We start from the raw sequence: 12,878 nt of genomic DNA, 5'->3' as shown, positions 1-12,878 counted from the left end.
ATGTAAGTGGAATCATACTGTATTTGTTACTTTGTATCTGGCCTATTTCACTTAGCATGATATTTTCAAGGTTCATCGATTTTCTGTTTTTTGAAGAGTAATGTTTCAAGCATTTTTTCATTTTGAAACAGTCTCAGATTAACAAAGATTTCAAATACAATATGAAGACTTTTCCTTGAACTCTTTGAGAATAAATTGTTAGAATGATGATCCATCACCCTGATATACTTTAATGTGATTTTTCTACAACTATCCTCTTACTGAACCACAATGTAAACTATCAAAATCAGTAAATGAACATTGAAACATTGTTACTTTGTAAATCATCAGACCCCATTCAAATTTTACTAATTGTCCCAAAAAAATCTTTCTCAGGGCCTCTCTGAATACATTGTTACTATATAATCATCAGACCCCATTCAGATTATACTAATTGTCCCAAAAAGGTATTTTTCAGAGCCTCTCTGTTGCTCAGCTCACTGCATAGCTCACTGCAACCCCGAACTCCTGGGCTCTGGGCTCAATTGATCCTCCCACCTCAGTTTTTCAAAATATTGGGATTAAAGGTGTGAGCCACTGTCTTTGGCTCTTTAGTTTGTTTGTTTGTTTGTTTTGAGACAGAGTCTCACTCTGTCGCCCAGACTGGAGCGCAGTGGCAGGATATTGGCTCACTGCAACCTCTGCCTCCCTGGTTCCAGTGATTCTCCTGACTCAGCCTCCCAAGTAGCTGGGATTACAGGCACCTGCCACCATGCCTGGCTAATTTTTTTTTTGTGTATTTTTAGTAGAGACGAGGTTTCGCCCTGTTGGCCAGGCTCGTCTCAAACTCCTGACCTCAAGTGATCTTCTAGCCTTGGCCTCCCAAAGCGCTGGGATTACAGGCATGAGCCACCGTCCCTGGCCTCTTCTTTTGATTTAACTTGTAAGGCCCTGTCAGGCGAGCACTGTAGTCTTTTCCTGTTTGTTTTGTTCAGCACCTTGGAAGGAAAGGTGCTTATCTCACAGGACACTGGAACTGGCACATCTTTAATAGGTCAGAGAGTTCAGGTGTGACCTAATACTGGATTCCTTTTTCAAGCAGAAGATCCTAAAGGAGACTGCTGTTATATTTTGAGTTCAGGAACTTACCTGAATGCAACAGTTAAGCATTTTGTTTCTGTGTGATGATCAATTAGCTCCCTGAGGTTCAAGACTATAGGTCTCTCCCTCCATATCCTCAAAGCCTGAGACACAACAGGTGTTCAGAAAAACCTTCCAAGAATCTGAACAGACCTGTGTGCTTGCAGCCATGTTGGTAATAAGGCATTTATCATTTTTGTCAGAAATACTTATTACTTGTCTCTCCCTTATCTACTGTGAGAACAGTAATTCTTTTTTTTTTTTTTTTTTTTTTTTTTTTTGAGACGGAGTCTTGCTCTGTCGCCCAAGCTGGAGTGCAGTGGCGCGATCCTGGCTCACTGCAAGCTCCGCCTCCTGGGTTCAGGCCATTCTCCTGCCCCAGCCTCCCGAGTAGCTGGGACTACAGGCGCCCGCCACCTTGCCCGGCTCATTTTTTGTATTTTTAGTAGAGACAGGGTTTCACCGTGGTCTCGATTTCCTGACCTTGTGATTCGCCTGCCTCGGCCTCCCAAAGTGCTGGGATTACAGGCGTGAGCCACCGCGCCCGGCCGAGAACAGTAATTCTTAAATTCTGTGAGGACAGTAGAGTTATGGTTAGAATGTGTCCCCCAGATTCATGTGTTAGAAACTTAATCCCAGTACAGCAGCTTTGTGGGGTGGGGCCTAATAAGAGGTGATTAGATCACAGGGACTCTGCCCTCACAAATGGATTAATGTTCTCAGCTTGGGAGTGGATTAGTTATCTCAAGAATGGACTTGTTATATATGTGAGTTTAGCCCCCTCTTGCCCTTACCTGATGACGGCCCCTCAACCTTGAACTTCCCAGCCTACAGAAGTATAAGAAATACATTTCTTTTCTTTATAAACTGCCCAGTCTATGGTATTCTGTTCTGGCAACACAAAACAGACTAAGAAAAGTAGTGAGCACAGTATCTAGCTATATTAGAAACTTTTTGTGGTCTAAAAGTTGGTACTGAATGTATAAAGCTGGCTTCAAAGAGGACCAGCCACAGGTAAAAGTTCATTGTCTTCACTGTGCCACATGTGACACCTCCAACTCTTTTTTTTTTTTTTTTTTTTTTTTTTTTTTTTTTTTTTTTTTTTTTTTTGAGACGGAGTCTCGCTCTGTCGCCCAGGCTGGAGTGCAGTGGCCGGATCTCAGCTCACTGCAAGCTCCGCCTCCCGGGTTTACGCCATTCTCCTGCCTCAGCCTCCCGAGCAGCTGGGACTACAGGCACCCGCCACCTCGCCCGGCTAGTTTTTTGTATTTTTTTAGTAGAGACGGGGTTTCACCGTGTTTGCCAGGATGGTCTCGATCTCCTGACCTCGTGATCCGCCCACCTCGGCCTCCCAAAGTGCTGGGATTACAGGCTTGAGCCACCGCGCCCGGCCAACACCTCCAACTCTTAAAGACAAAAGAGGAGTTGGATTGGCTTTGAAGGCACTCAGTGAATATTCGTTCTGATATAACTCTTGGAAAAATAACTTTTGGAGTGTGTGTTTGTATGTGTATGTAGGTATATATACTGTCTTCTTTTTTGCCCAATCATGTGGTGAAAGTAAGCTCCAGATGTTAACAGTTAATGCCTAAATACTTTAGCGTGCATCTCCTTGAAACAAGAACACTTCCACGTAACCGCAACACCACTATCACGTATTGGAAGATCACACTAAGAAAGAATAGAAAGGCTGGGTACAGTGGCTCACGCCTGTAATCGTAGCACTTTGGGAAGCTGAAGTGGGCAGATTGCCTGAGTTCAGGAGTTTGAGACCAGCCTGGCCAACATGGTAAAACCCCATCTGTACTAAAATACAAAAAATTAGCTGGATGTGGTGGCACACGCCTGGAGTCCCAGCTACTCAGGAGGCTGAGGCAGGAGAATTGCTTGAACCCAGGAGGCGGAGGTTGCAGTGAGCCAAGATTGCTCCACTGCACTTGACAGAACAAGACTCTGTCTCCAAAAAAAAAAAAAAAAAAAAAAAAAAGCCTCTAATAAAATTAGAGCTTAGGAAATTTTAGCCATAGGAAAACAACATTAAGTAACTTTATCCAGCATACAGTCGACATGCAGATGGGCCCAGCTGTCCCCAAAATCTCCTTTATCACTATTTTAGTTTTTTTTTTTTTTTTTGAGACGGAGTTTCGCTCTGTCGCCCAGGCTGGAGTGCAGTGGCGCGATCTCGGCTCACTGCAAGCTCCGCCTCCCGGGTTCACGCCATTCTCCTGCCTCAGCCTCCCGAGTAGCTGGGACTACAGGCGCCCACAACCGCGCCCGGCTAATTTTTTTTGTATTTTTAGTAGAGACGGGGTTTCACCGTGGTCTCGATCTCCTGACCTTGTGATCCGCCCGCCTCGGCCTCCCAAAGTGCTGGGATTACAGGCGTGAACCACCGCGCCCGGCCTTAGTTTTTTTTTTTAAACTCAAGAACCACTGTAGGCCGGGCGCGGTGGCTCAAGCCTGTAATCCCAGCACTTTGGGAGGCCGAGACGGGCAGATCACGAGGTCAGGAGATCGAGACCATCCTGGCTAACACGGTGAAACCCCGTCTCTACTAAAATACAAAAAAAATTAGCCGGGCGAGGTGGCGGGCGCCTGTACTCCCAGCTACTCGGGAGGCTGAGGCAGGAGAATGGCGTGAACCCGGGAGGCGAGGCTTGCAGTGAGCTGAGATGCGGCCACTGCACTCCAGCCTGGGCAACAGAGCCAGACTCCGTCTCAAAAAAAAAAAAAAAAAAAAAAAAAAAAAAAAGAACCACTGTAACCATTTTACTATCTGTATATATCCCATAACATCATGTTGTAATCCCCAAATACAGCAAAATTTATTTTTAAAAAAGAAATCAGTCAGCGTTTATGTATTACATTTGGCGTGATTAGTTGTAAGCTATAGCCTTATCAGAGGCTTTCTTTGTGAGGGTGGGACAAATTCTGTTCTTCTTCATTTATTTTGGGCGCCTTCTGGGATTCGTTGGACTTTGGTTTGCCCCTAGAGATTCCTTTTCCTCAGAACTAGTGGCTTTCCTATGAATATTTTTGTATGAACAGTCACCGCCCCTCGTCTGTAAATCTTGTGGGACTTGGCTGTTCCTATTGAGTGACTTTCCCAATTCCTTTCTCCCTTGGGAAGGTGTGAGAGTGGGGCTCACTGACTTGAAAATTTTCATTTTCTTGCGCCACCACGCCTGGCTAATTTTGTATTTTTAGTAGAGAGGGGTTTCTGCATGTTGGCCAGGCTTGTCTCAAATGCCTAGCCTCAAGTGGTCTCCCTGCCTTGGCCTCCCAAAGTACTGGGATTATAGGCGTGAGCCACTGCACCTGGCCAGGGAGACCCCCATCTCTAAAAAAGTTTTAAAAAGTCACCGGGCATGGTTGTGTGCTCCACGCGCTTACAGTCCTAGTTGCTCAAGAGGCTGAGACCAGAGGCCCACTTGAGCCCCAGAGCTCGAGACTGCAGTGACCTATGATTATGCCACTGTACTCTAGTCTGGGCAACGAAGTGAACTGTCTCAAAAAAAAAAAAAAAATTATTTGTTTAAAGAAATGTTGCTTAAGGCCAGGTGTGGTGGCTCACACCTGTAATCCCAGTACTTTGGGAGGCCGAGGCGGGTGGATCATCTGAAGTCGGGAATTCGAGACCAGCCTGACAACATGGAGAAACCCGTCTCTACTAAAAATACAAAATTAGCCAGGCATGATGGTGCATGCCTGTAATCCCAGCTACTCGGGAAGCTGAAGCAGGAGAATCACTTGAACCTGGGAGGTGGAGGTTACAGTGAGCCGAGATCACACCATTGCCCTCCTGCCCGGGCAACAAGAGCGAAACTCCATCTCAAAAAAAAAAAAAAAAAAAAAATAGAAATCATCCCATCTTCACAAAAAAAGTCTCTAATAAAGTTAGAGCTTAGGAAACTTTAGCCATAGGAAAACAACATTAAGTAACATTATCCAGTATACAGTCCACATGCAAATGGGCCCAGCTGTCCTCAAAATCTCCTTGATGGCTATTTTAGGTTTTTTTTTTTAAACTCAAGAACCACAGTAACCATTTTACTATCTGTATATATCCCATAACATCATGTTGTAATCCCCAAATACACACAGCAAAATTTATTTTTAAAAAAGAAATCAATCAGGGTTTATGAATTACATTTGGCATGATTAGTTGTAAGCTATAACCTTATCAGAGGCTTTCTTTGTGAGGGTGGGACAATATCTGTTCTTTTTCATTTATTTTGGGCGCCTTCTGGGATTTGTTGGACTTTGGTTTGCCCCTAGAGATTCCTTTTCCTCAGAACTAGTGGCTTTCCTATGAATATTTTTGTATGAACAGTTACCACCCCTCGTCAGTAAATCTTATGGGACTTGGCTATTCCTATTGAGTGACTTTCCCAATTCCTTTCTCCCTTGGGAAGGTGTGAGAGTGGGGCTCACTGACTTGAAAATTTTCATTTTCTTGCGCCACCACGCCTGGCTAATTTTGTATTTTTAGTAGAGAGGGGTTTCTGCATGTTGGCCAGGCTTGTCTCAAATGCCTAGCCTCAAGTGGTCTCCCTGCCTTGGCCTCCCAAAGTACTGGGATTACAGGCGTGAGCCACTGCACCTGGCCAGGGAGACCCCATCTCTAAAAAAGTTTTAAAAAGTCACCGGGCGTGGTTGTGTGCTTCACGCGCTTACAGTCCTAGTTGCTCAAGAGGCTGAGACCAGAGGCCCACTTGAGCCCCAGAGCTCGAGACTGCAGTGACCTATGATTATGCCACTGCACTCTAGCCTGGGCAACGAAGTGAACTGTCTCAAAAAAAAAAAAAAAAAAAATTATTTGTTTAAAGAAATGTTGCTTAAGGCCAGGTGTGGTGGCTCACGCCTGTAATCCCAGTACTTTGGGAGGCCGAGGTGGGCGGATCACCTGAAGTCGGGAATTCGAGACCAGCCTGACAACATGGAGAAACCCCGTCTCTACTAAAAATACAAAATTAGCCGGGCTTGGTGGCGCATGCCTGTAATCCCAGCTACTCGGGAGGCTGAGGCAGGAGAATCTCTTGAACCCGGGAGGAGGAGGTTGCGGTATTGCCCTCCAGGGCAACAAGCACAAAACTCTGTTTTAAAAACAACAACAACAACAAAAAAAAACAATTGTCATTGCAATGGCTTATGCTTGTAATCCCAGCACTCTGGGAGGCCGAGGTGGGCAGATCACCAGAGGTTGGGAGTTTGAGACCAGCCTGACCAACATGGAGAAACCCCATCTCTACTAAAAATACAAAAAATTAGCCAGGCGTGGTGGCGCATGCCTCTAATCCCAGCTGCTTGGGAGGCTGACGCAGGAGAATCGCTTGAACCCGGGAGGTGGAGGTTGCAGTGAGCCGAGATCGCGCCATTGCACTCCAGCCTGGGCAATAAGAGTGAGACTGTCTCAAAAAAAAAAAAAAAAAAAAAAAAAAAAAAGAGTTGTTCCGGCTATTGACTCTATCCTTGCTCTATTGGAATCAGACTTTTCATTTTCTTGCGCCACCACGCCTGGCTAATTTTGTGTTTTTAGCAGAGACGGGGTTTCTCCATGTTGGCCAGGCTTGTCTCAAATGCCTAGGGGTTGGAATCAGACTTTCCTAGAGTGGGCCAGCCATGGTGCACAGGTTCCACAGGTGATTCTAATATTCACTCTGATTGAGAATCATTGGGCCTTGTAAATTATAAAGTGTCCATTGGCCTAATTTTTTTCTTTTTGAGTTATAATGGTTTCTCGACATTTGCAAAAATAAAGGGAGGGAGGAGTTAAACTTTTTTAATGAATGGAGGAGAAATGCAAAATTTTCTCATGTAGAAACGTCTCTGGGTATAAAATAAATTATTATTTTTTCTGATGAAGAGAAAATAAGCGTTATGTTAATTGAGAATCATAAGACAATATAATTGTTATTCTGTTGATTTGATCATTCATATTTCTTTAGCAATTTCTAGAACTGTGTGCCAACCTGTGTTCTGGAACATGAGGTACTATTCTAGATGCTGATTATAATATATATAATTACTGAGCACCTCTTAAATATACATGTAATTTATTTTCACCTTTTTTGTGGTTTTGATTTTGATACTTCCAGGTTCTTCAGATAGATCCTGAAGTTACAGATGAGGAAATAAAAAAGAGGTTTCGGCAGGTACAGTACTATTTCCCTGTTTGAACTTTTTGAAAATGTATGAAGGACATGATTCTTTTACCACTTGCTATTATTGACTTGATATGTTTGGGCCAAAATTTAACTTTTTTTTTAAGGCTGTGTAACTGTTTTGTAAAAAGAGCTCATAATAATATATAAAACCTTAAATTAATGACCATAGCTTACCTATGAATAGAATGAATTTTATATCCAAATAGAATCTCTGCAGCTCCTTAATTAAGAGGGATAAGTATAAAGGAGAATAATAGAGCTTGCATGGAGTTACAACTACCAAACCGTCTGTCTTCTAGGAGGGAACATGTCAAATGATTCATAGCACATTTTTATCTTTAAGACCCCATTCATCTGTAATTTTATCTTTTATTTTTATTCTTATTTTTCAAGACAGAGTCTTGCTCTGTCACCCATGCTAGAGTGTAGTGGCGTGATCTCGGGTCACTGCAACCTCCACCTCCTGGGTTCAAGCGATTCTCCTGCCTCAGCCTCCCAAGTAGCTGGGATTACAAGTGCGTGCCACCACACCCGGCTAATTTTTGTGTTTTTGGTAGAGACAGGGTTTCCCCATGTTGGCCAGGCTGGTCTTGAACTCCTGACCTCAAGTGATCTGCCTGCCTCAGCCCCCGGCAAAATGCTGGGATTACAGGTGTGAGTCACTGCACCTGTCTGTAATTTTATCTTTTGCCAACTTAAATGAATACCCAAGAGTTAACTGGTATAATATAAAGAGTGCTTTTTGAAAGTTCTCCAGGAAAGGAGATCTATACCTTCTGATTCTTGCCCCTTCTTATATTTAATAACTGGAACTACAAAGTTTTAAAATAAACTTAAAAAAAATCCTTCCAGTTTTGACAGCTGAGTAACCCTCCCCCAGCCTTTTTTTCTTAAAATTATTATTATTATTATTTGAGACACGGTCTCACTCTGTCACCTAGGCTGGAGTGCAGTGGTGTGATCTAGGCTTACTGCAACCTCTGCCTCCTGAGTTCAAGCAATCCTCCCTCCTCAACCTCCCCAGTAGCTGGGACTACAGGTGTGCATCACCATGCCCAGCTAATTTTTGTGTTTTTTGTAGAGACAGAGTTTCGCCCTCTTGCCCAGGCTGGTCTCAATTCTGGGCTCAAGCGATCCGCTGGCCTCGGCCTCTCAAAGTGCCGTGATTACAGGTATGAGCCACCGCACCTGGCTGCCTTTTTTTCTATGAGTTTAGTAATCATAGTCTCTATAATTTGTCTTTGCAAATTGGATTTTCTGTATATTCCATGTCTTTTTTTTTTTTTTTTTTTTTTTTTTTTTTTTTGAGACGGAGTCTCGCTGTGTCTCCCAGGCTGGAGTGCAGTGGCGTGATCTCGGCTCACTGCAAGCTCCGCCTCCCGGGTTCACGCCATTCTCCCGCCTCAGCCTCCCAAGTAGCTGAGACTACAGGCGCCCGCCACCACGCCCGGCTAGTTTTTTTTTGTATTTTTAGTAGAGACGGGGTTTCACCATGTTAGCCAGGATAGTCTCGATCTCCTGACCTCGTGATCCACCCGCCTCGGCCTCCCAAAGTGCTGGGATTACAGGCTTGAGCCACCGCGCCCGGCCATTCCATGTCTTCTAAAAAAACTTTCCTTAGCTTCTTTATATTCTTATGTACTTCATATTTTAATAGGGTCTGACCAGAGCTGAATGTAATTTTCAGCTTCTGCATGAGATTCTTGTTAATATCCAGTGGTGTGCTTGTTTCTTCAGTACAGTAATTTTCCCCATATTGCTGACTCATAGTCATTTTCTGATCTGCAGTTAAGCCAAGATGTTTTTTATCTTGGTCTACGTAATCATATCCCATTATATAACTTTATAGCTTTTTTTCCTTCCTAAGCTCTCTACTCTATACTTATATTTAGCTTTTTTCCTTTTTCTAAAATTTCAAATTTTCTAATATAATCATTACTAATGATTCCCATATTAGTAAGCATTTAAGCTCACAGTCAAAACAACTTTTTATGTAGCTACATAAAGAACTTAATAAGAGTTAAGAACTCTTAATAAATCATTAATATGGACTGATAGTTAAGAGTGTGCATATTGGAGCTATATAACTAGTTTAAATCTTTACTGTACCACTTAACAAGCAGTGTAAACTTGAGCAAGTTACATTCAACCTTTCCGTGTCTGTTACCCCATTTGTAAAATGTAATTATGGTGTCTATCCCATGAGTTTGTTGTAAGGATTTAAATTATGTATTACACAGAAGGCATTTAGAGTAAGTCTTGGTACGTAATGTATCCTCACTATATGCTAACTATTGTCAGCGTGTGTTAGTCTGCTAATTTCTTTACTTGCATGGTTTGTTTCATTCTTATAACAGCCCAATTAGATATAGGTACCTAGTATTATCTCATTTACAGAGCAGGAAGCTGAGGTAGAGATAGGTTAAGTGAGTTGCTCGAGGTTTCATAGCTAGTAGGTGATTGAAGTTGGAATTAGAACCCAGCATAATGGTTCCAGTAACGCTGAACGTAGCGTTAAATTCCCATTGTTGTCATTCCCCAACATAGGTCCCTGGGTTCCAACTAGTTGGTTTCTGTCAGTGACAGTATGTCATGGTTTTTAACTGTGAGTATCTGAATTACCTATGGAAGTTCTTTTTTTTTTTTAGCTGGTTTATTATAAAAATTTTATATAGAAAAAAGAATGGACTAGCACAGTGGCTCATGCCTGTAATCCTGGCACTTTGGGACGTTGAGGCGGGCAGATTGCTTGAGCTCAGGAGTTCGTGACCAGCGTGGGCAATATGGTGAAACCCCGTCTCTACAAAAAACCGGAAACAACAACAACAGAAACCAAAAATTAGCCGGGCGTGATGATGCGTGCCTGTAGTCCCAGCTACTCGGAAGGCTGAGGTGGGAGGATCACTTGAGTCCAGGAGACTGAGGCTGTAGTGAGCTGGGATAGCACCATTGCACTCCAGCCTGGATGATAGAGCAAAACTCTGTCTCAAAAAAAAAAAAAAAAGAATGGAACAATGAATATTCATATATCCACCATCTATATTGAACGATTAATTTCATTAAAATACATGTAGTATGTATTTATTTATTTATTTATTGAGACAGAGTCTGGCTCTGTCACCCAGGTTGCAGTATAGTGTTGTGATCTCGGCTCACTGCAGCCTTCACCTCCCGAGTTCAAGTGATTCTCCTGCCTCAGCCTCCTGAGTAGCTGGTATTATAGATGTGTGCCACCGTGACTGCCTAATTTTTGTATTTTCAGTAGAGACGGGGTTTCACCGTGTTGGCCAGGCTGGTCTTGAACTCCTGACCTCAAGTGATCTGCCAGCCTCAGCCTCCCAAAGTGCTGGGATTACAGGTGGGAGCCACCACTCCTGGCTGACATTGACTATATATTTAACTATATATTTTTGGCTGGATTATTGTAAAGTAAATTGCAATAAACCATGAGGCTTTACCCCTAAATACTTCAGCACGTATCCTTCCCAAATAAAGGACATTTTCTTGCATAGCCACTTATCCCACCTAACAAAATAAGGGCTAATTCCCTCCGATCATCTGAAACCCAGTCTAATAGAGGTTTACAAAGTGCAGATGCCAAAGACTGACTCAGAAGGTCTGAGTGTGGAAATTAGAATGCTGTTTTTTTTCAGAACCTTCACAGGGTTGGAACACAGCCAGAATGAGAAACTGCTTTAGATTAGAAGTTCTTTTAGGAGAGAGATGATGTCTCATACCTACTTTAGCCACCTTAGTGCTCAGTACAGATTGAGTATCCTTTATCTGAAATGCTTGAGACTAGAAGTATTTCAGATTTCAATTTTTTTCAGATTTTGGAATATTTGCAGAATGCATAATGGTCGAGCATCCCTAATCCGAAAATTCAAAATGTTCCAATGAGCGTTTCCTTGGAGCATCATGTCAGCACTCAAAAAGTTTCAGATTTTTGAGCATTTTGGATTTGGAGTGCTCAACCTGCATAAGGAACATAATAGGAACTTGATACTTTTCAGTCTCCCTCCTCCCCCAAATTATTACAACATCTTCATAGTGCTAGGCTTCCATTTGTTTTTGTTTTTTTTTCCTGGAGACAGGGTCTCACTTTGTTGCCCAGGCTGGAGCGCAGTGGCACAATCTCAACCTCCCAGGCTCAAGTGATTCTCCCACGTTAGCCTCTAAATAGCTGGGACTACAGGCGACCACGACCACGTCTGACTAATTAAAAAAAATTTTTTTTGTAGAGGTAGCGTCTTGCTATGTTGCTCAGACTGGTCTCGAAGTCCTGGACTTAAGTAATCCTCTCACCTCAGCCTCCCAAAGTGGTGGGATGACAGGCGTGAGTCTCTGTGCCTGGCACGTTTGTTCTCAACTTTGTGATTAAAACCGGAGATGTTTCCTAGTTGTACCTTTACCTTTTGGTGCTTGAATTTTGTTAAAGATCAGTATTTCTGGGCATTTAAAGAGATTTGTTAATTTTTTAAAATGCTTCTTGCTAAGAGTCTCTTTTTGCCATAGGACCTTAGAGCTTTTGGTTGTAATGAGACAGGGCAGGCTGAAAGTTAGTAAATGTTCTCTTATTGACAACCCCAACTTTTCTCTTATTGTAGTTATCCATCTTGGTGCATCCTGACAAAAATCAAGATGATGCTGACAGAGCACAAAAGGCTTTTGAAGGTATTTGTAAATTTACCTGCTTCTGAGTATTAGATTGTGAATGGCAGGGCCTAACTATTCCTTGTCCTAGATCAAGCAGAGACTGTTGTAGTTTTGTCTTCTGGTCACCAAGAAGCTGTGGTTTTCAGTAGAGCAGTTGCCATTTCAAAGCAGAATGTTTTGTTTAAGAAGTAAACCTTAACTTTGCTTTGTTAAAACTTTTATATGCCAACAAAGACTGTTATTGCCTAGGATCATTTTTTTTCTTTGAACATAAAGAATTTTATCACTGAATTAAATCCAGATGTGGTGCCTTGAGTATATATTTAATTTTTTCCAAGGCTCTCAAGGAAAGTCATTGCTATAGTTGAATGTTTTTTTTTTTAAATTAGTTTAACAATAGTAAATAATTAAAGTAGGGAATGCTTTAGACAGCACAAGTCCATTTACACTGCCTGAGTATAGTTCAGACTTTCAGAGGGTGTTTGCAGAAACAGTTAATTTCAATGTTTTGCATTAGCTGTGGACAAAGCTTACAAGTTGCTACTGGATCAGGAGCAAAAGAAGAGGGCCCTGGATGTAATTCAGGCAGGAAAAGAATACGTGGAACACACTGTAAGTATTTATAGTGCTGCTGTGTTTACAGGAAGTATCAGCAAGCCTTGGGCACCTTGTAGGAGGGTACATATTAACATAGTAATGCCTACTGGCACAACTTGTGGATGCTTATGTGCTCTCCACCACTTTGCTGTGGTGGTCATGAATAGTGTGTGCCTGAAGCTGTAATTCACCCCTAAGAGAAGAACTCAGATGAGGAGTAGCTAGGACACTGCTCCTACCTGTTTCTCTGCCAGTCCTGTGTTGGGGAGAAAGGGTCGTTCTCTCCCTCTCATTGCATATTGCCACTTACTCCATTCTTAGAGTAGAAATATGGAGCAG

General features: G+C 42.6%; 2 protein-coding genes across 3 annotated transcripts in view; both read left to right on the top strand.

The window, feature by feature from the left end:
• RPA2 (replication protein A2) overlaps positions 1 to 12,878 on the top strand; it is a 342,664-nt gene that overhangs the window by 13,347 nt on the left and 316,439 nt on the right. The gene's annotated exons all lie outside the window — the stretch shown is intronic.
• LOC126958026 (dnaJ homolog subfamily C member 8) overlaps positions 1 to 12,878 on the top strand; it is a 614,804-nt gene that overhangs the window by 590,912 nt on the left and 11,014 nt on the right. For both annotated transcript variants that reach the window (XM_050796069.1, XM_050796076.1), the window contains 3 exons: positions 7,218 to 7,274; positions 11,894 to 11,960; positions 12,460 to 12,554. In XM_050796069.1, the coding sequence (XP_050652026.1) occupies positions 7,218 to 7,274; positions 11,894 to 11,960; positions 12,460 to 12,554 (219 nt within the window). The remainder of the gene's footprint in view (positions 1 to 7,217; positions 7,275 to 11,893; positions 11,961 to 12,459; positions 12,555 to 12,878) is intronic.

This window comes from Macaca thibetana, chromosome 1 (assembly GCF_024542745.1).
Source record: "Macaca thibetana thibetana isolate TM-01 chromosome 1, ASM2454274v1, whole genome shotgun sequence".
NCBI classification, from domain to species: domain Eukaryota; kingdom Metazoa; phylum Chordata; class Mammalia; order Primates; family Cercopithecidae; genus Macaca; species Macaca thibetana.
Note: the sequence above shows the minus strand (reverse complement) of the source record. Positions and strands in the feature narration are given on the sequence as shown.